The following is a 20101-nucleotide window of genomic DNA, read 5'->3' on the forward strand; positions in this document are numbered from 1 at the left end:
GTTAACCTCCCCGTGACAGGGTTTCAAATCCCACCACGCATCTAAACGGGGGAATCTAAATTCAAATAAATCTGGAATTATAAAGCGATGGTGAGCATGAAACTGTCACCAAATGTTGCAATTGTACAGGGCATTGGTGAGGCCACACCTGGAGTATCGTGTGCAGTTTTGGTGTCCTTATCTGAGGAAGGATTTCCTTGCTATAGCGGAAGTACAGGCTGTTTCGTGGGATGGCAGGTCTGTCATACGAGGGCAGACTAAGCTGATTAGGATTATATTCACTGGCGTTTAGAACAGTGAGGGGGAACTCACAGAAACTTATAAAATTCTCAGAGTGTTAGACAGGGTAGATTCAGAAAGAACGTTCCTGATGGCGGGGGAGTCGAGAACTTGGGCTCATAGTTTGAGGATAAGGGGTAAACCTTTTAGGACTGAGGTGAGGAGAAATTTCTTCGCCCAGAGGGTGGTGAATGTGTGGAATTCACAACCACAGTCGAGGCCAAAACATTGTCTGATTTCAAGAAAAAAATCAGATGAAGCTCTTGGGGTGAAGGGGATCAAGGATAAAGGAAGAAGTGGGGGGAGGGGGGAGATAAGGATATTGAATTCGATGATCAAAATGAATGGCAGCGCAGGCTCGAAGGGCCAAATGGCCTACGTCCGCTTCTATTTTCTATGTTGAAAAAAATCCCATCTGGCTCTCTAATATCCTTTAGGGGAGGAAATCAGTCATCCTTACCTGGTCTGGCCTACAGACCTAGGGCAATAACTCTTAAACTGCCTTTGAAACTGTTCAGTTCAAGGGCAATTAGAGATGGGCAACATTTCTGATCTTGCCAGTGATACCCACATCGTATGAAAATACAGAACATTGATTGTAACGAGAACAATTTGGACTGGTGAAATAAACCTACTGCTCCTGACACTCTTGGAAAGTAGAATGTAGTAAATTGTTCAACTTTTGGTACAACCCAAGGTGTTAATCCCAATACTATCATGGTAACATTCTCTGCTGAATAGGGCCACGCAGGTTAGTAGGGGCTCTAAGGTGGTCACTCAGTGTGTTTATGCTGGTACAATGAACAAACACAATGCATTCGACCAGATGGGCATTGTGATCAAGTCTATCCGTACCCTCACACGATGGCCACCCACGCACCCTTCTCCCAGCAGACATTAACCGTCAATCAGACCTACTGACCGATGTCAATCATGTTTGTAACCAAGGCCAATTGCGAGATCCTAACTGCGACCTGGATTGAAGTCAACTAACTGAACACTGAATAGGGAGTGAATTCTGAACTTACCTAGCCTTGGGCAGCATGGTGGCATAGCGGTTAGCACTGCTGCCTCACAGCATCAGGGACCCAGGTTCAATTTTGACCTTGCATGTTCACAGAATCATAGAAATCATAGAAACCCTACAGTGCAGAAAGAGGCCATTTGACCCAGCGAGTGTGCACCGACCACAATCCCACCCAGGCCCTACCCCCATATCCCTACATAGTTACCCACTAACCCCTCTAACCCACGATTCCCAGGACACTAAGGGGAAATTTTAGCATGGCCAATTAGCCTAACACGCACATCTTTGGACTGTGGGAGGAAACCGAAGCACCCGGAGGAAACCCACGCAGACACGAGGAGAATGTACAAACCCCACACAGGCAGTGACCCGAGCCGGGAATCGAACCCAGACCCCTGGAGCTGTGAAACAGCAGTGCGAACCACTGTGCTACCGTGCCGCCCGTGTCTGCGTGGGTTTCCTCCCACAGTCCAACAACGTGCAGGTTAGGTTAATTGGCCACGTTAAATTGTTTTTTTTTTAGTGTCGGGAAATTAGCAGGGTAAATATGTGGGGTTACAGGGATAGGCCCTGGATGGGATTGTGGTCAGTGCAGATTGGATGGGCTGAATGGCCTCCTTCTGCACTGTAGGGATTCTATGATTAATGTCTCACGGGCAGTGCGATTAACCGGCAAGTCACCGGAGCCTAGCCTTCATTTTGAAAGTTTCAAGTTAATCAAACTCGGTTATTCTAACCAATGACAGACAAAGAAGCTGACGCCCCACACACTTCTCTCAAACCTCCAGCACACTCTTACACACAGGCCCCGCTGATTGAAATCAGGCACACGCCGATATTTTTGATTTCTCATAATGCCACTACCTGGATATTTGCGTATGCTGACTGTGGTGCCAGTCGCAGTCGCTCAGAGTTCTGGTGGGCAGCAGCAGCTCTCTCTGCTGCCCGCTCGCTGCCGGGGGCCCGCTTATCGGTGGTGCTGCCCTCGTTGGCGCTGGAGTCCGAATCTGAGAGCAGTCTGTCCGAGGCGCTGCAAGGCAAAACCATCCGTCAGGGGCGGGATTTCAATGTTCACGTTCACCTTAGCAAACAACATCGAATGGTACAGAAGCTGAGCACAGGCCAACAGAAACAGAAAACGCTGGAAAATCTCAGCAGGTTTGGCAGCATCTGCGGGGAGAGAATAGAGCCAACGTTTCGAGTCTGGATAACCCTTCGTCTGAGCTAAGAGCAGAGAGAATCAGCAGAGATTTATACTGTTGGGGGGGTTAGAAATGGACAAAGGAAATGTAAGTGAGGATGTAGAAGGCTGGGAAGATGCGAAGAGCGTCCATTGAGTGATCAGAGTGTGAGAATGACAGAACTGAGGCACAGATTGCGAAAGGACTGCCTGAAGTATGCGGCAATCGCCCTGAAGGGTTGGGTGAGGGGAGGGTGTGGAAAGAAGAATGGAGAAATAGAAAAACAGAAGTGAAAAAGGATGATGAAATGGCTGAATGAGATGAAATGAAATGGGATAAATTAAATGGAAATGGGTGAAGGTAGAGGGGAGAGTTCATCCCAGAATTATAGGGAGTGGGATAGCTTGATCTTGGGATTGGACACAGCTCGGCACAACATTGAGGGCCGAAGGGCCTGTACTGTGCTGTAATGTTCTATGTTCTATCCTCTGAAGTTGTTGAACTCAATGGACACGGTTAGCACCTTCTCAGCCTTCTATATTCTCATTTACATTCCCTTTGTACATTTCCACACCCTCTCTAACCGCCCCCCACCCTAACAGTATAAATCTCTGCTGATTCTCTCTGCTCTTAGCTCTGACGAAGGGTTATCCAGACTCGAAACGTTGGCTCCGTTCTCTCCCCACAGATGCTGTCAGACCTGCTGAAATCTTGCAGCATTTTCTGCTCGTTTGAGATTCAAGCTTCCACAATATTTTGCTTCTATTTTACAGAAACAGGCCATTCGGTCCAACTGGTCTATGCTGGAGTTTACGCTCTGTGTGAACCTCTTCCCACCCCTCTTCATCTTAAGCGAGCACAATATATCCTTCTACTCCTTTCTCCATCATAGGTTCGTCTAGCTTCTCCATTAACGCGTCAGTATTATTCCTCTCCACTGCTCGGGCGCTCTATTCCAATCACCCTGGGTGAAACACTTATCTGTTTCCCTGTTGGATTTAGTAGCTGTGATTTCCACCTGAACCCCCTGTCCCTCCATCATCCCTCACCTCACAGGGTCAGCTAGCAATAAAATAAAAATCACACAACTGTTACGGTGCTGAAGGAAGCCATTCGCTCACTAGCTCTCAAAATTAACTCAGTGCCATTCCCCTGCCTTTTCCCCTGCACATTGATTCGATTCAAGTAATCATCCGCTGTCCTTCTGAATGGTGAAGGGGTTTCTTCAGTTCATTCTCACTAAGTCTTTCCAATTCCGATTCAGGCGTCTTTCCAATTCTGGATCTAGCTTCAACTTGGCCTGAGAAAGAGGTGCAATGAGCCTGGAGGTACATACTCCTTGAATCTTACGTTCAGGAGTCAACCCTGTACTGCACACTGTCTAACTATAGAGGCAGCTGCATACAGCACTTGGGGCGAGCGTGTTCAAAGGTTATGGGGAGAAAGCAGGATCAGGCTATTGAGTTCGACGATCAGCCATGATCGTAAAGAATGGTGGAGCAGGCTCAAAAGGACCAAATGGCCTCCTCCTGCTCCTATCTTCTATGTTTCTATAAGGAGGACTCCTTGTGACCTGAAGGTGGATAGATGGCACTTGACTGGGACAAGACCGGGTACAGATCGTTAAGCAACTATACGGCACATCTAGACCAAACTCTTCTGATCAAATCTCACTTTAATCCAACCGATTCCAGGACAAGGATAGCATGCCTGTTTAATGGGCTTTAGTAGAGAGGCGATGGCCTAGTGGTATTATCACTAGATTATTAATCCAGAAGCTCAGCTAATGTTCTGGGGACCCGGGTTCAAATCCCGCCACAGCAGGTGGTGGAATTTGAACCCAATAAAAAACTCGGGAATTAAGAGTCTACTGATGACCATGAAATCATTGCCAGAAAAATCCATCTGGTTCTTTAGTGTCCTTCAGGGAAGGAAATCTGCCATCCTTACCTGGTCTGGCCTACATGTGACTCCAGAGCCACAGCAATGTGGTTGACTCTCAACTGTCCTTGGGCACCTAGGGATGGGCAACAAACGCTGGCCCAGCCAGCGACACCCACGTCCCACGAAATGAATAAAACAAAAGAAACAACACACTTCTCTGGAACCTAGTCTGTTATCTAAATCTGGGCAGGTTTAAAGGGTATCTGCTCAGAACTCATTAAATGACCTCTCGGGCGGCTGATCCCAAATCCTCTCCACAGTCAGGGATTAACTGGAGGGATTGTCAACCTGCCCTTCTCGTTTGTGGATTCTGAGAGACTCCATCCCACTGTTGCAAAAATAAATGGGGTGACTGAGGTAATTGGTGGGTGGGTGGTGGGGTGGTGCTATTTCAGACTCCCACAATATTCTGCTGGGATTGACCAGGCCCCTCCCCCAACCCACAACCCTAAATACCAGCATTCCGAAACGGTTAAATCTGGATTTAAATTGCATTCCGATGCCCATCCTCCAGCTGCTGATTTAACTGAACTTCAAAGTAACATGTTCACCAAGTTCCTTTCCATGGGAAAATAATCAAAAATCCTGGAATGCGACACAAGATCTCTGGGCCCCACGTGGAATCATAACTTCAGCTCAGCAGAGAGGGGGAAGTTGGCTTTTAGCACTTTTCCCTGTAACATAATGGAATTTGTGTAAACACTTTCCCCGATGAATCATTTTTTAAAAATAAAACAGAAGGCAGTTGGTCATTTCTCCATATGTACTCCTGCTAAAATCTTCCACGATTTTAAATACCTGTATTAAATTTTCCTTTGACTTTCTCTGCTGTCAGGAGAACTTTCCTATTCTCTCCACATCACGACACTCGCTGGTAGAATTCTGATAAATTTACCTCGTCCGCTCTCCGAGTGCCTGGCTAGCCGTCACAATGGTCAGAAATATAAACAATAATCTCTCCCTCAATGTCAACAAAATGAAGGAGATTGTCATCAGAAGCATAGCGGAGAACATGACAACGGGGGCAAAGTAGAAACGGTCGAGGGTTTCAAGTTTTAAGAATCCAGATCACCAACCACCTGTCCTGGTCCCCCCCCATGCCGACACTACAGTTAAGAAAGTCCACCAATGCCTCTACTTTCTCAGAAGACTAAGTAAATTCGGCATGTCTGCTACGACTCTCACCAACGTTTACAGATGTACTATAGAAAGCATTCTTTCTGGTTGTATCACAGTTTGGTACAGCTCATGCTCTGCCCAAGATCGCAAGAAACTACAAAAGGTCGTGACTGTAACTCAACCCATCACGCATCCATTGACTCTGTCTACATTTCCTGTTGCCTTGGAAAAGCAGCCAGCATAATTAAGGAGCCCACGCACTCTCGACATTCTCTCTTCCACCTTCCTCCATCAGGAAAAAGATACAAAAGTCTGAGGTCATGCACCAACTGATTCAAGAACAGCTTCTTCCCTGCTGCCTGCTATCAGACTTTTGAATGGACCTACCCTCCATTAAGATAACCTGTCTCTGCACCCTAGCTTTGACTGTAACACAACATTCTGCACTCCTTCCTTTCCTTCTCTATGAATGGTATGCTTTGTCGGTATACAGCTCAAGAAACAATACTTTTCAGTGAATGCTAATACACGTGACAACAATCAAATCAAAGGACAGTGCTCAATACAGGTCAAATTGCAGAGTGCGGGTGAAGTCTGCCGCGCTGTCTCCCAAAGTACTTACTGCCGATGGGTATTCTTCGTGCCCTGCAGCAGCTCCAAGGTCTGTCGCTTTGCCACGGGGGTGGAGGAACTATTGAGCATCTGCTTCAGTTCGCTGCTGTTGGCTGAATGAGAAGGGCTTCTGGGCATGCCCACTTCCACAAAGGCATCGTTGGAACCTGAAAAACCGGCAGCGGAAGCTTGAAGGCCCAGCTCAAAACGGCATCACTCGTACCACAGCCAACACAACACAATCTTAGGGGAACAAAAACCATTCTGGCAAATGCTTCAACTCTTTGCAAGTGTATGATGTAGAAATTTCAGAGTTATTGACATTAGACTAAATCAAACAATGAAACCATTTTTTTCCTGAGTGTTGTTATTCCCATTGAGTCAATTATCCTTGAATGAGTTGAGGAGGAACTTCTTCACACAAAGGGTTGTGAATCTGTGGAATTCCCTGCCCAATGAAGCAGTTGAGGTTACCTCGTTGAATGTTTTTAAGGCAGGATAGATCAATTTTTGAATAGAAAAGGAATTAAGGGTTACGGTGAGCGGGCGGGTAAGTGGAGCTGTGTCCACAAAAAGATCAGCCATGATCTTATTGAATGGCGCAGCAGGCTCGAGGGGCCAGTGGCCTACTCCTGCTCCTAGTTCTTACGAATGTAGGGTGGCACTAGGGTAAAAAGAGTTAGGACAGGGATAGGGAAAGGAATCCAGATTTACTGACTTAGTCACCTCATTGTCCTATCATACTGTGTTTATATTCATATCACACACAAAACTACAGCACAACTGAGAGTTAAAAAATTCCATTTAGAAATTATTTTTAGTCAGTTTTGGCCCAATCCAGGCATCTTGGCCACCCCAGGGCTGGCTAAAGGGCATTTGCCACACCAGGCGATCATTCAATCTGGCACTCCCCACCCCTCACCATCCCACCCACAATAGCTTTTTGAAAATTACTACAATACAATGGTTCACACACTCTCACCACTGCTAAATATTGTCACACTCAAGGATAGTTGTTATCCGCGACTAACTCTCAGTCCTCAATCCAGTTTCAACCTCCCAAGTCCCATCCCACTGTTCTGTTCCTCTAGCACCACGCTTTATTGGCTGTAGTATACGGCTCTGGCACATATGGGGTTAATGTGGGACTGATTACAGTATCACCCACACAGTGATGTAGGAGAACATATGACTCAAATCTAGGAGTCAGTCTCATGCTGGACAGAGCTATGTGTGCAAGTAAGCATGGAAAAAGCTCCTACCCTGAACACTTTACTGTATATAGTTCTTGTAGTTAATAAGTACATATAGTTAACCTACTTAAGACTATGAAGACTTCATTAAGACTCACTGAATGTAACCAAAATGCTACAACATGGTAGCAGCAAATGGAAAAGCTATAATTCTGCAAGATTAAAGAACAATTTGAAGAAGCATTCTGACCTGAAGATAAATTCAAGAAGCTGACATGCAAAGGAAAAGGTCCAAAGAAAGGCTTGGAAGCTGGAGGTAGAAATATAAAATTCTTTACTGCAGGAGCAGCAGGTTCCACAGGATCCCTTGGAAGTCCCACTTCAACTTCCAGTGTGCAGAGTCAGCAGACTGAGCAGGAGCGAGCTGTGACTTTTAAAGTCCAGGACAAAGCAAGTCCTGAGAAACTTTTAAGTAGTTCAATGGCCATTTTAAAACTCTCGTCAGAAATATGAAAACAAGTCCAAAAAAATTAATTAATTTTTTGCAACTGAAGAATCAGCTTTAAAGACCAGCGAAGGCCAGGATTCGCAGCTTTGTGGCCTTGAAGCAAAGCACTGAAACAGGGAAATCTGCAACAAGATAATCCAATGACGTTAGTGCTTCAATTTAGTAGATGATCCGTTGATTCTTTGTCTAGCAGTTCGCTGTTAGACCAATTGCACAAAGCGCCCTTTGTTTAAACCATTTTCAAGGCTAAGTCCAATGCCACCACAGCAGGGCACTGCCAGGCTGGAAGGTACAGGTGAATCCTTTGTTTTCCAATGAATGGCAGTGCCATCCTGAGCAATTTCTTAAAGCTGAACTCACGCTTAAAATTTTTCAACCATGGATCAGAAATCCACTCTTCGAATTTGGACTTATCCAAGGCCCAGATCAATCACATGATTGGGGACATTTGAGAAAAAGACAGATTTGTCATATGAGGAGAGACTAAGTCAGTTAGGATTATATTCACTGGAGTTTAGAAGAGTGAAAGGGGTTCTCAAAGAAACCTATAAAATTCTAACAGGGTTAGACAGGGCAAATTCAGGAAGAATGTTCCCGATGGTGGGGGAGTCCAGACTAGGGGTCATAGTTTGAGAATAAGGGGTAAACCTTTCAGAACTGAGGCATGGAGAAATTTCTTCACCTGGAGGGTGACGAATGTGTGGAATTCGCTATCACAGAATGTAGTTGACGCCAAAACGTGGTCTGATTTTAAAAAAAAGATATAGCTGTTGGGGTTAAGGGGATCAGGGGATGGGGGGAATAGAGGGGGATCAGGATATTGAATTCGATGATCAGCCATGATCAAGATGAATGACAGAGCAGGCTCGAAAGGCTGAATGGCCTACTCCTGGTTCTAGTTTCTACATGATTGTTTGAGGTCTGGGTAAAAAGGTAGAAACTCAACAAGTTAACACAATGCTTTACTCAGTAGGCACGATAGTAGATGGCATTATTGCTTGGCGAGGAATCATCTGCTGAATTTGAAGCTCTAAAATCATTCAAAGTTTATTTTAACCTAAGAAGTAACAAAATCCTCGAAAGGGATTTTGTTTCCACATTGGTCTGGGTAATTTTGTGTGATATTTTATTAGCCTGAGGACAGTTAACTACAAAGTATTCACTCTAATTAATAACTTCAGCAGTCAACCAGTAATGATCTGTACAGGATGGCTAAAGGCTGTGAATGTGGAAACGTACCATCTGAACTTAGAGTTGTCTGTCTAGTGGAGCTATACAATGTACCTATTTAAGGCAGCACAGGCTTCATTAAGACCTACCAAACGGTATCCCATACCCTGCATCGTCAGCATCACTAAGATTTGTGCTCACTGCCCCCGCACCTCTCCCGTGATCTCAGCCTTGCATCATGAGATCACCACCCGAGAGCTTGCCTTGCTGAATATTTGAACCAGTAGTGCATCAGGAGGAAACCCACACAGACTCAGGGAGAACGTACAAACACCATCCAGATCACAGTCGTTCAAGGCTGGAACTGAACCCAGGTCCCTGGTGCTGTGTGGCAGCAATGCTGGGCCACCGTGCTGCCCTGCTAAACCAACCATTCTTCTAAACTCTAGTGTGTACACAATTAAACCGCTTAATCTCTTCATAAGGCAAACCCCTTGTCCCTGAATCAGCCTACTGACCCTCCTCTGAACTGCCACCAATGCCACTACATCCCTCCTCAAATAAGAGGATTAAAACTGTGCCCAATACTCTAGCTGCGGTCTCACTACTGCCTTGTACAGTTGCACTACTTTAATATTCTATTCCTTTAGCAGTAAATGCCAAAACGGGGTGCTCCAGTTTCCTCCCACACTCCAAAGATGTGTGGGTTAGGTGGATTGGCCATGCTAAAAGGCCTGTTAGTGTCAGGGGGACTAGCAGAGTAAATATGTGGGGTTACAGGAATAGGGCCTGGGTGGGATTGTTATTGGTGCAGACTCAATGGGCCCAATGGCCTTCTTCAGTATTGTAGGGATTCTATGATCAATGATGTACGATTCCCACTTTTCCAGCCTTCCACAGGCCTTTGCAATATGGCATGCCTTAGTTTTTGTCTTTATGTTGTCTTTAACTGGGTTTGATTCTGGCCTTGGGTAACTGTGCAGAGTTTGCTCATTTTCCCCATGTTTGTGAGAGTTCCCTCCCACACTCCAAAGATGTGTAGGTGAGGTGGACTGGCCATGCTAAATTGCTCCACGGTATCCAAAGATGTAAACATTAAGGGGATTAGCCCTGGGAAATGCACAGGATTATGGGGATAGAGGGTTGGGCCTGGGGAAGATGCTCTTTCGGAGAATAAGCGCAGACTCAATGGGCTGAATGGCCTCCTTTTGCACTGTAGAGATTTAATGAAATGAGGGGTGATCTAATTGAGACACACAAGATGCTAAAGGGGATTAACAGGGTAGATGTAGAGTGGATGTTTCCTCATGTGGGGGCAATCTGGAATGTGAGATCATAGTTTTAGGCTGAAGGGTAGCAGATCTGAAACAGAGATGAGGAGGAATTACTTCACTCAGAGGGCTGTGAATCTGTGGAATTCACTACTCCAGAGTGCAGTGGATGCCAGGACAGTGAGTAAATTGGAGGAGATAGGCAGATTTTTGATTATTAAGGGTTTGAAAGGCTTTGGTGAACGGGCAGGAAGGTGGAGATGAGGCCAAGATGAAATCAGCCATGATAGTATTGAATGGTGGACCAGGCTTGAGGGGCTGAATGGCCTATTCCTGCTCCGAGTTCTTACGTCTACTGATTAAAAGGGTCTCCAATTCCACTGGCCCTGGGTTCCAGGACAGGTTAATCCCACTGGAACAGTGTTAACAAAACCTGCTGGAAACTCACCTTCACCTTGGTTGGACTTGCTGCTCAGCTGCTCTTGGGAGTTGAGTGTGTTCTCCCGCGGTCCCTCAGAGTGGTTACTGCTCAGCACTTTATCTGCTAGACAGGGAGTTGAAATTCTAGTATAAATAGTGCTTGGAGGCTGCGAAAAGACAAAACATATTAAATCCTCTTTCAGTTATGCATATGACATAGGAAAATGCCACAGAAGCTTCTGCAGGCTTTGTGGTTAATGCATATGTTCTGTATTACAGGCCATTCAGTGGGGACGCATTATAACATTCCATTGCAAAAATGACAACACATTTAAAATACTCCTATTGCTATAAAGCATTTCAGGACATCCTGAGGTCATGAGAAGTGCTAATGCAATCCAAGTTCCATCTTTGCCTTTCTAAAGGCAGCACAGTGGTTAGCGCTGCTGCCTCATAGCTCCAGGGACCTGGGTTCAATTCCAGCCTCAGGTCACTGTCTGCGTGGAGTTTGCATGTTCTCCCCATGTCTTGCATTTCCTTCGGGTGCTCTGGTTTCCTCCCACACTCTAAAGATGTGCAAGTTAGGTGGATTGGCCAAGATAAATTGCCCCTTAGTGTCCCAAGATGTGTAGGTTAGGTGGATTGGCCATGCTAAATTGTCCCTTAGTGTCCAAAGATGTGCAGGCAAGATGAATTGACCATGGCTAAATTGCCCCTTAGTGTCCCAAAATATGCAGCTTATGGAGGATTAGTGGGGTAAATACGGGGTTTTACGCGGATGGGGCCTGGGTAAGATACTCTGTGGAGAGTTGGTGCAGACTCGAGGAGCTGAATGGCCACCTTCTGCAGTGTAGGATTCTAAATTGAGAATCTGTTTTGACTGCAATGCAAGGAAGCGGATCTCAGCTGTGTCACTGATAATCTGCTTGTGAAGTTTCGGAAGCACAACACTTGTCTTTCAGTTTGAAGCCAACTCAATTAATCGCAGTAAAGGACAAAGGGGTTTAATTGTCAGGAATCCAACGTTAAAGGTTCTGGCTGAACTAATTGTACGGAACATGCTGTTGATATTCCAAAATGATTGATTTCTCTACCCTGGAGATCTTGGGTAACTTTTTTACAATCGCTTCCACATTGGTCTGGGTAATTTTGTGTGACATTTCATTAGCCTGAGGACAGTTAACTACAAACTATTCACTCTAATTAATAATCTCAGCACTCAAAGTGATAAACAAAAATTCTTCCAAGCACCGCAACTTAAACAATGTTCCACTCTAACAAAGGTTCTTGCTAGTTTTTGTTAAAGTTTTTATTTATTAGTGTCACAGGCAGGCTTACATTAACACTGCAATGAAGTTCCTGTGAAAATCCCCCAGTCGCCACACCCCAGTGCCCGTTTGGGTACCCTGCGGGAGAATTTACTACGGCCAATGTACCTAACCAGCACAGCTTTCGGACTGTGGGAGGAAACCAGAGCACCCAGAGGAAACCCAGGCTGACACAGGGAGAAGGTGCAGACTCCGCACAGACGGTGATCCAAGATGGGGATCAAACCCGTGTCCCTGGGGCTGTCAGGCAGCAATGCTTACCTCTGTGCCACCATGCTGCCCACATACAGTGAACTACAAAAACTAACAGCAGTTCGAGCTTTGCACTGTTTGTGGTGAGCATTTTGAAACATCTGTGATGTTTCTTTGACTGGATTGAAGCCCCTCAGAGTGTAACATGGTGTATGTAAAGAAACTGAATGTTATTGCACATTATTAAATATTTGTCATGTTCGTTCAGCTATTTTACAAATAAAGTACATTACTGCAAAATAAATAGAAGCTCAAGGTTCAATGCCTGAACAATGCTGAATTCATTTCTGTCCCCATAAATACTCATTCAGCTTCTCACCCTTTCCCCAGACCAGAAAAGGAAGGAGGGAATCAGCAAACATTCTTGCTCGTGACTACGTGACTAGATTCGTTCAAACCTCGCCTCGAAATCTGAAGGTTGTGGGTACATGTCTTGGCTGAGGCACCGGTGCAGTACCAATGGTGTGCTGCTCTGTCAGAGGTGCTATCGTTCAGCTGGGTCATTAAACCAAGGCTGATCTCCCCATTCAGGTGGACATTAAAGATCTAGGGAACTTTTTGCAGGTGAATGGGGGATTCTCCCAGTGTCCTGGCCAACATTCTTCACTTAACTAACAGCACCTAAGGTAAATTAGTTGGTCATTTACCTCACTGCTGCTTAGAAACCAGTTGTCCTGTTATTAAGGGCACTAAATACTGCAACATCCTGAGGATGTGACAGGTGCTAGATAAATGGAGGCTCCTTGATTTTTTTTCTTCTGTTTACATCTGTTCATTTTGTAAAAACTCTATTTTTGTCCTTGTTATTTTCTCTCTCTCATTTTCTATCTGTTGCCATGAGCATGAGTCATTCCATGTCAATCATTGTAGTTCCTTTGTGTCAGAGTATCACAGAATCCCTACAATGCAGAAGGAGGTCATTCAGCCCATCAAGTCTGTACCAACTCTTATCCAGGCTTGCCCTGGAACCCCACATATTTACCCCGCTAATTCCCCCAACCTTTATATCCATCTAACCTAAATATCTAAGGGTCACTTTAGCATGGCCAATCAACCTAACACACATATCTTTGGACTGTGGGAGGAAACCCACACAGATACGGGGAGAATGTGCAAACTCCACACAGACAGTGACCCAAGGCCAGAATTGAACCCAGGTCCTTGTCGTAGTGGGATTTGAACCCAGGTCCCTGTCGTAGTGGGATTTGAACCCAGGTCCCTGTCGTAGTGGGATTCGAACCCAGGTCGCAGAACACTAGCTGAGTTTCTGGATTAAAAGTCCAGTGATAACACCACCAGGCCATCGCCTCCCCAAGGACAGCCATTGGACGCAGGAAACCCAGGGGCTAAACCACCGGGAATATCACATTTTGTGACCAGCATTTCATATACTTTGTGTTTGAAAGGGTTAAAGTTGAATAGCTTGTTGACCAATGCTGAATATTAATGAACTGCAACCGGTCACTATTCTGACATCCAGCCTAAGCACTGACCCAACTGGCACTGCTTCACCCTACCTTAACATGGCCATTGATGCAGGAAGTTGCTGTCTTGTCACTCTCTGGGGATAAGGCACTGATCTGAATATCCATGGGTGCTAGGCCAGGAGGTGGCGATGGCGTGGTCTGGCCGTACCCATGCAGACCCGACAGCAAGATACTGGTCAAAGTCGCTTGTGTTGTTGGTGGGATCATGAGGGGAGATACTGTGGAGATACCTGGGTGAATAAAAAAGCAAATCCATCAACATGCTGCCCATTCTCTCATGAGGCGAAGCCCCCTCATTCTGACTTTGGTTGCAAGATTACAATTGGATGGAAGTTATCCAGCTCGCCTCTCTCTTGTGTGCGGCAGGACTTCCCATCGCCGACCAGGGTGACCTGCCTGGCAGTGGGAAATTCGAGGAAGACCCACTCCTGGAATTTTTACCTCCATAAAACTCAAAGCTGGAAAATTTGAGAAGAATTGTTTGGTTCCCACGAGAGGGTTCTCTCATCCGGCCTGTGGTTCTTGCTCCATCCAGCAGAGCTCCTCGCTAAAGAGGTCAATTCAAACCTAATCAGAAATAGATTCTTACAAACCCGGACCCTCTTACAAGTACAGCTTTCTGTTGTTTGTCAAATGCATGCTGTGAGGTTTGAGGCCAAGGGTTTTAAGGAATATAAGGCACAGTTAACATTGATTTGCAGCCATATAAACCCGGGTGAGTATCATACACATGGGAGAGCTATCAAGTGGTGCTGCTTTTAATATCTGAGTAAAAGTCGAATGGAAGTAAGGCGCTTACCAAGGACCATTCCCCTTTCCAGTTCCATATGTCAGGAATCCCAGTACACACTTGGTGAAATTTTGCTTCCGTTTTTTGCAGCTGATTCTTAACAATTGTTTTTTGGGGGGCGGGGGGAAATAAAAGCCCCTCCCCCCAAGCCCAGGTCTGTCACCCAGCCCCTCCCCCCCCCCAAACCAGGTCTGTCACCCAGCCCCTCCCCCCCCAAGCCCAGGTCTGTCACCCAGCCCCTCCCCCCCCCCAAACCAGGTCTGTCACCCAGCCCCTCCCCCCCCCAAACCAGGTCTGTCACCCAGCCCCCCCCCCCCCCCCAAGCCCAGGTCTGTCACCCAGCCCCTCCCCCCCCAAGCCCAGGTCTGTCACCCAGCCCCTCCCCCCCCAAACCAGGTCTGTCACCCAGCCCCTCCCCCCCCCAAACCAGGTCTGTCACCCAGCCCCTCCCCCCCCCAAGCCCAGGTCTGTCACCCAGCCCCTCCCCCCCCAAACCAGGTCTGTCACCCAGCCCCTCCCCCCCCAAACCAGGTCTGTCACCCAGCCCCTCCCCCCCCAAACCAGGTCTGTCACCCAGCCCCTCCCCCCCCCAAGCCCAGGTCTGTCACCCAGCCCCTCCCCCCCCAAGCCCAGGTCTGTCACCCAGCCCCTCCCCGCCCAAACCAGATCCGTCACCCAGCCCCTCCCCCAGATCCGTCACCCAGCCCCTCCCCCAGATCCGTCACCCAGCCCCGCCCCAATCACTAGGCCTCCTCCTCTAAACTTTAACTGTCACACCAGCACTGTGAATGAATCTACAAAAGGCGCATCCAAATATCCCTCCTCACATTCAGCCACATTAGCATATTTGGTCTTGTTCTGTCGAACTGTAGTTTTTTATTTATATCTTCTTTGGTCAGGAATTGTCCAGGACTGAGTTGCCATTTCCCACCCACCATATTTATTTAATATGTTATATTGTAATGTAATATTGATAGGATAATACCTCCATTCTAGAGACTGCACTGAATGCCACCTCCCTCCCCCTATACTATGTAATTCAGTTACCTTCCAATTTCCAAATTGCATTGTTCTTTCATGAGATGCAGGCATCAATGGCATTTATTGCCCATCCCTAATTTCCCCTGAACTGAGTGGCTTGCTCAGCCATTTCAGAGGGCTGTAAAAAGTTAATGATGTTGCTGTGGGTCTGGAGTCTCATACAGGCCAGACCAGGTAAGGATGGCAGATTTCCTTCCCGAAAGGACATTAGTGAACCAGATGGGTTTTTACAACAATCGAGGATGGTTTCAAGGTCATGAATACCAAGAAGAGTTTTATATTCTATATTTATTAATCATATTTAAATTCCACCAGCTGTCATCTGAACCCATGTCTGCAGAGCCATTGCCCAGATTACTAGACCAATGACACTTTTGTCAAAGTGAGATTATGTGTCACAAATTTGATTTTTTGAAGAGGTGACTAGGTGTGTAGATGAGGGCAGTGGCGTTGATGCAGTTTAAATGGACTTCAGTAAGGCTTTGACAAGGTCCCACATGGGAAGCTGATGAAGAACTTACAAGCCCATGGGGTCCAGGGCAATTTGGTAAACTGGGTCCAAAAATGGCTTAGTGCCAGTGGGTGACTGGAAACTTGTGTCCAGTGGTGTTCCGCGGGGATCAGTGCTGTTTGTACATTAATGATCTGGATGTGAATGTTCAAGGTATGATAAGTGCGCAGAAGACACAAAAATTGGTGGTGTGATGAATAGTGAGGAGCAAAACCTCAGACTGCAGGATGATATGGATAGGCTGGTCGATGGGCAGAGCAATGGCAAATGGAACTTAACCCTGAAAAGTGTGAGGTGATGCATTTTGGGAGGACTAACAAGGCAAGGGAATGCACAATGAATGATAGGGTGCCAGGAAATGCAAAGGATCAGAGGGACCTTGGGCTGCATGTCCAAAGGTCTCTGAAGGCAGCAGGACAGCTAGATAAGGCGGTTAAGACATATGGGATATCTGCCTATTAACTGAGGTCTTGAATAAAAGAGCAGGAAGGTTATGATGGAGCTGTATAAAACCCTGGTTTAGCCATAGCTGCAGTATTGTGTGCCGTTCTGGTCGTCACACTATTGGAAGGCCGTGATTGCACTTGGGAGGGTGCAGAGGAGATTCACTAGGATGTTGCCTGGAGTGGAGCATCTTATAGAATCCCTACAGACAGGAGGAAGCCATTTAGCCAATAGAATTTGCACGGATGATAATCCCTCCCTATCCCCATAACCCCACGTATCCCCCTCAATAAAGGGGTAATTTAATATGGCCAATCAACCTAAAACACACATCCTTGGAGTGTGGGAGGAAACCAGAGCACTCCGAGGAAACCCACACAGACATGAGGCGCTTCAGCTATGAAGGGGGACTGGTTAGGCTGGTGTTGTCTCCCTTGAAGCTGAGAAGGCTTGAAGGGAGGCCTAACTGAGACGAGAGACATGGTCAGGGTAGGTAGGAAGGATAACCTGGCTGCATGGATCTAAAGCAAGTGGTAGGAGGTTATAAGAGGTGACAGGAAAACCTTCATTCACCCAGGCTGTGGTGGGAATCTGGAACACTCTGCCTGAAAAGATGGCACAGGCGGCAACACTCAACATTTAAGAAATATTTAGATGACCACTTGACACACCACAGAATACATGGCTACGGATTAAACGCTGGAAAACGGGACTGAAACACACCAGCTTGATGGCTGGTGTAGACACGATGGACTGAAGGGCCTCTTATTGTGCTATGAAAGTCTATGATTCTATAATACTGCTACCACGTCACCAGCACCACCTGGTTCAATATTACTTAACTCAAATAGATTTTTAAAATTTAAGAAGTCAGGACTCAGCAAGGTAACATTAGCCCTGCCGAGCACATCAAAACACCCGCATACCTAACTGAGCGAGGCCAAGTCCAGCTGAAGCCAGGATATCGAGTCCATGACAAGACAGTCCAATCGGGCAGGTGACTGCCGATGGTGCATTTGTTGTCATAGCAACGCCACTGTTTTCCAAGCCCAGGAGACATTTCCTTGCTTCGTACATATTGGCAGCGTTTCTCTCCACACTTTTCACAATCACTGACTGACGAGAGAGAGAGAGAGATGAGTGATAAACCACCTTAAGACAGCATTACAGATTGACAATCTTGTTTTACTCCATTCTTAAAGTTATAAAGTCAATGTGCAGAATGGGCAGGGCAAAGCCCTAAATCCATCTTCCTCCAAAAACCAGTTCAAATTGAACCCAATTCACACTCTCCACAACACAGACCTACCAGATCCAAGCTGACATGATAAGGCATTGCACCCAGTCTTGGGCTGGATCTGATGCTTCATCTTAGCCAAAAGGTCATTTTTAACATTCACATAAACAAGTACATCATCGGCAGACATAATGCAGTCCTCGATGTGACGGATAAACAGGAGACAAGTTCCCCCATTTCAGCTAAGACCAAGGCACCAGGTCTCGGGAGGAGGGAGGGGATTTGAAACACAACAGAAGACCATTGCTCCACAGTTTGTTTTGAAAGTATAAAAAGCACAGCTGCCAGAGGTAATGAATAAAAGCAGAAGAATGTGGATGCGAGATGTCTGAAATTAAATTAAAAACAGAGAAATGTTGGAAAGACAAAGCAGGTCCGGCAGCATCCGTGGAGAGGGAAGCAGAGGACGGGGTTCTCTAAAATCGTCTGTAGCTAGGAATCTTCAATCTCGTCCGTGGCTCCCTCGCTGCAAGTGAGAACGGGAAATTTGATGTTCCAGCCTAAATGCCATTCACTTTCAGCGACACCGGGAATCCCAGCTGCCAACGAGGTCGGAGATTTTCGCCGAGAGTTCACCTTTTCAGTCCAATCTGACATCTCCGTGGAACTGACTCTTCCAAGGAAGGGTCATATTGGACTGGAAACGTTAACTCCGTTTCTCTCTCCACAGGCGCTGCTGCGTTTTGGCCACAGATGGAATCAGGATTGAACCATGGCGCTCACTCTCGGACACTGGGAAGAGAGGGGTGAGGTTTAAATTATGAAATCAATCAATGGAAAAACGTGAAAATGAATTATCCACAGGTTCACGCCGCTAACATCGATAGGCAAACACAAGAAAGATGTACTGGGTAAAACAATTCCAAATTTTTATTTGAAATAAATGAAAGTCCCACTGGCTTGTGTTTTGATGTTGAGACAGAAATGAGTCAATGACCCAGCAAAACACACAAGTATTTGTCAGACACATTGAGCAACGTTTGGAAAATTCATCTCCTGATCAGCAACCACAGATTGTTGAGCCATCAGACTTGCCTTTGTAGGTACACAAGACAAGGGAGATACAAACCTCAAAGCAAGCACACACGCACACATAGTTCTTTTGACATGACCGTTCGAGAAGGTGCACAGCAAGCCAAGAGCTTGCTTAAATTTGCAACCATGTAGAGTTTGCAGCTCTGCAAACCTTCACAAAAGGTGCACTAGCAAAGTAGCTGTACTCTTGTCACAATCTCACATGAACTATACGTAAGAACAATTCAGTCATAGACTTTAACAGCACAGGAAGAAGCCCTTCAGTCCATCGTGTTTACACCAAGCTGGCCTATTCCAATTCCATTTTCCAACTTGGTCCGTGGCCTTGTGTGCTATGATGTGTTAAGTGTTCATCTCAATGCTTCTTAAATGCTGTGAGGGTTCCCACCTCTCCCGCCCTTTCAGGCAGTGACTTCCAGCTTCCCACCATCCTCTGGGTGAGAGTGTTTTTCCACAATTCCCCTCTAAATCTCCTGCACCTTGCCTTAAATCTATATCCCTGGTTATTGACCCCTCTACTGAAGGGAAAAATTCCATCCCATCTATCCTGTGTGCCTCATAATTTTGTAAACCTTGGGCTACTTCACCACCCCTCCTTGTCCTTCTCTGCTCGAAGGAAAACCACCCCAGCCTATCCAGCCTCTTTTCATTGCTGAAACATTCCAGTCCTGACACGTCCTGGTGAATCTCTTCTGCATCCTTTCTAATCTTATCCTTCCTATAGTGTGTCAACCAGAACTGTATGCAGCACTCGAGCTACGATCTAACAAGTGTTTTCCATCATAACCTTCCTGCTCTTACATCCTGTGCTTTGGCTAATAAAGACAAGTGTCCCATAGGCCTTCGTAACCATTTTATCTATCTATCCTGCTGCCGCAGGGGCCTATGGACATATACCCAAGGTTCCTCTGGTGCTCTCTATTTCTTAGCATCCTACTGTTCATTGTGTATTCCCTTACCTTGTACCTCCACCCAAAGATGCATCACCTCTCACTTTTCAGGGATGAATTCCATTTGCCACGGTTCTGCCCCATCTAACCAGCCTGTCTGTAATCTAAGGCTTTCCTTCTCGCTATTTACTACACCACTGATTTTCATGTCATCTGTAAACTTACTGATCATACCTCACAAATTCACACCAAGATTATTAATGTACACTGCACACAGCAAGGGACCCAACACTGATTCCGGC

The 20101-nt window shown here is 46.2% G+C and overlaps 1 protein-coding gene across 1 annotated transcript in view; it reads right to left on the bottom strand.

Moving 5' to 3' along the window:
- bicc1a (BicC family RNA binding protein 1a) overlaps positions 1–20101 on the bottom strand; it is a 265871-nt gene that overhangs the window by 23382 nt on the left and 222388 nt on the right. Inside the window, exons 10-14 of the mRNA XM_080205453.1 lie at positions 17504–17693; positions 13822–14021; positions 10753–10891; positions 6173–6329; positions 2171–2336 (exon numbers count right to left, since the gene is read on the bottom strand). Coding sequence (XP_080061579.1) covers positions 2171–2336; positions 6173–6329; positions 10753–10891; positions 13822–14021; positions 17504–17693 — 852 coding nt within the window. The remainder of the gene's footprint in view (positions 1–2170; positions 2337–6172; positions 6330–10752; positions 10892–13821; positions 14022–17503; positions 17694–20101) is intronic.

This window comes from Carcharhinus amblyrhynchos, chromosome 17, assembly GCF_965287045.1.
Source record: "Carcharhinus amblyrhynchos chromosome 17, sCarAmb.v2.hapA, whole genome shotgun sequence".
In the NCBI taxonomy this organism is placed as follows: domain Eukaryota; kingdom Metazoa; phylum Chordata; class Chondrichthyes; order Carcharhiniformes; family Carcharhinidae; genus Carcharhinus; species Carcharhinus amblyrhynchos.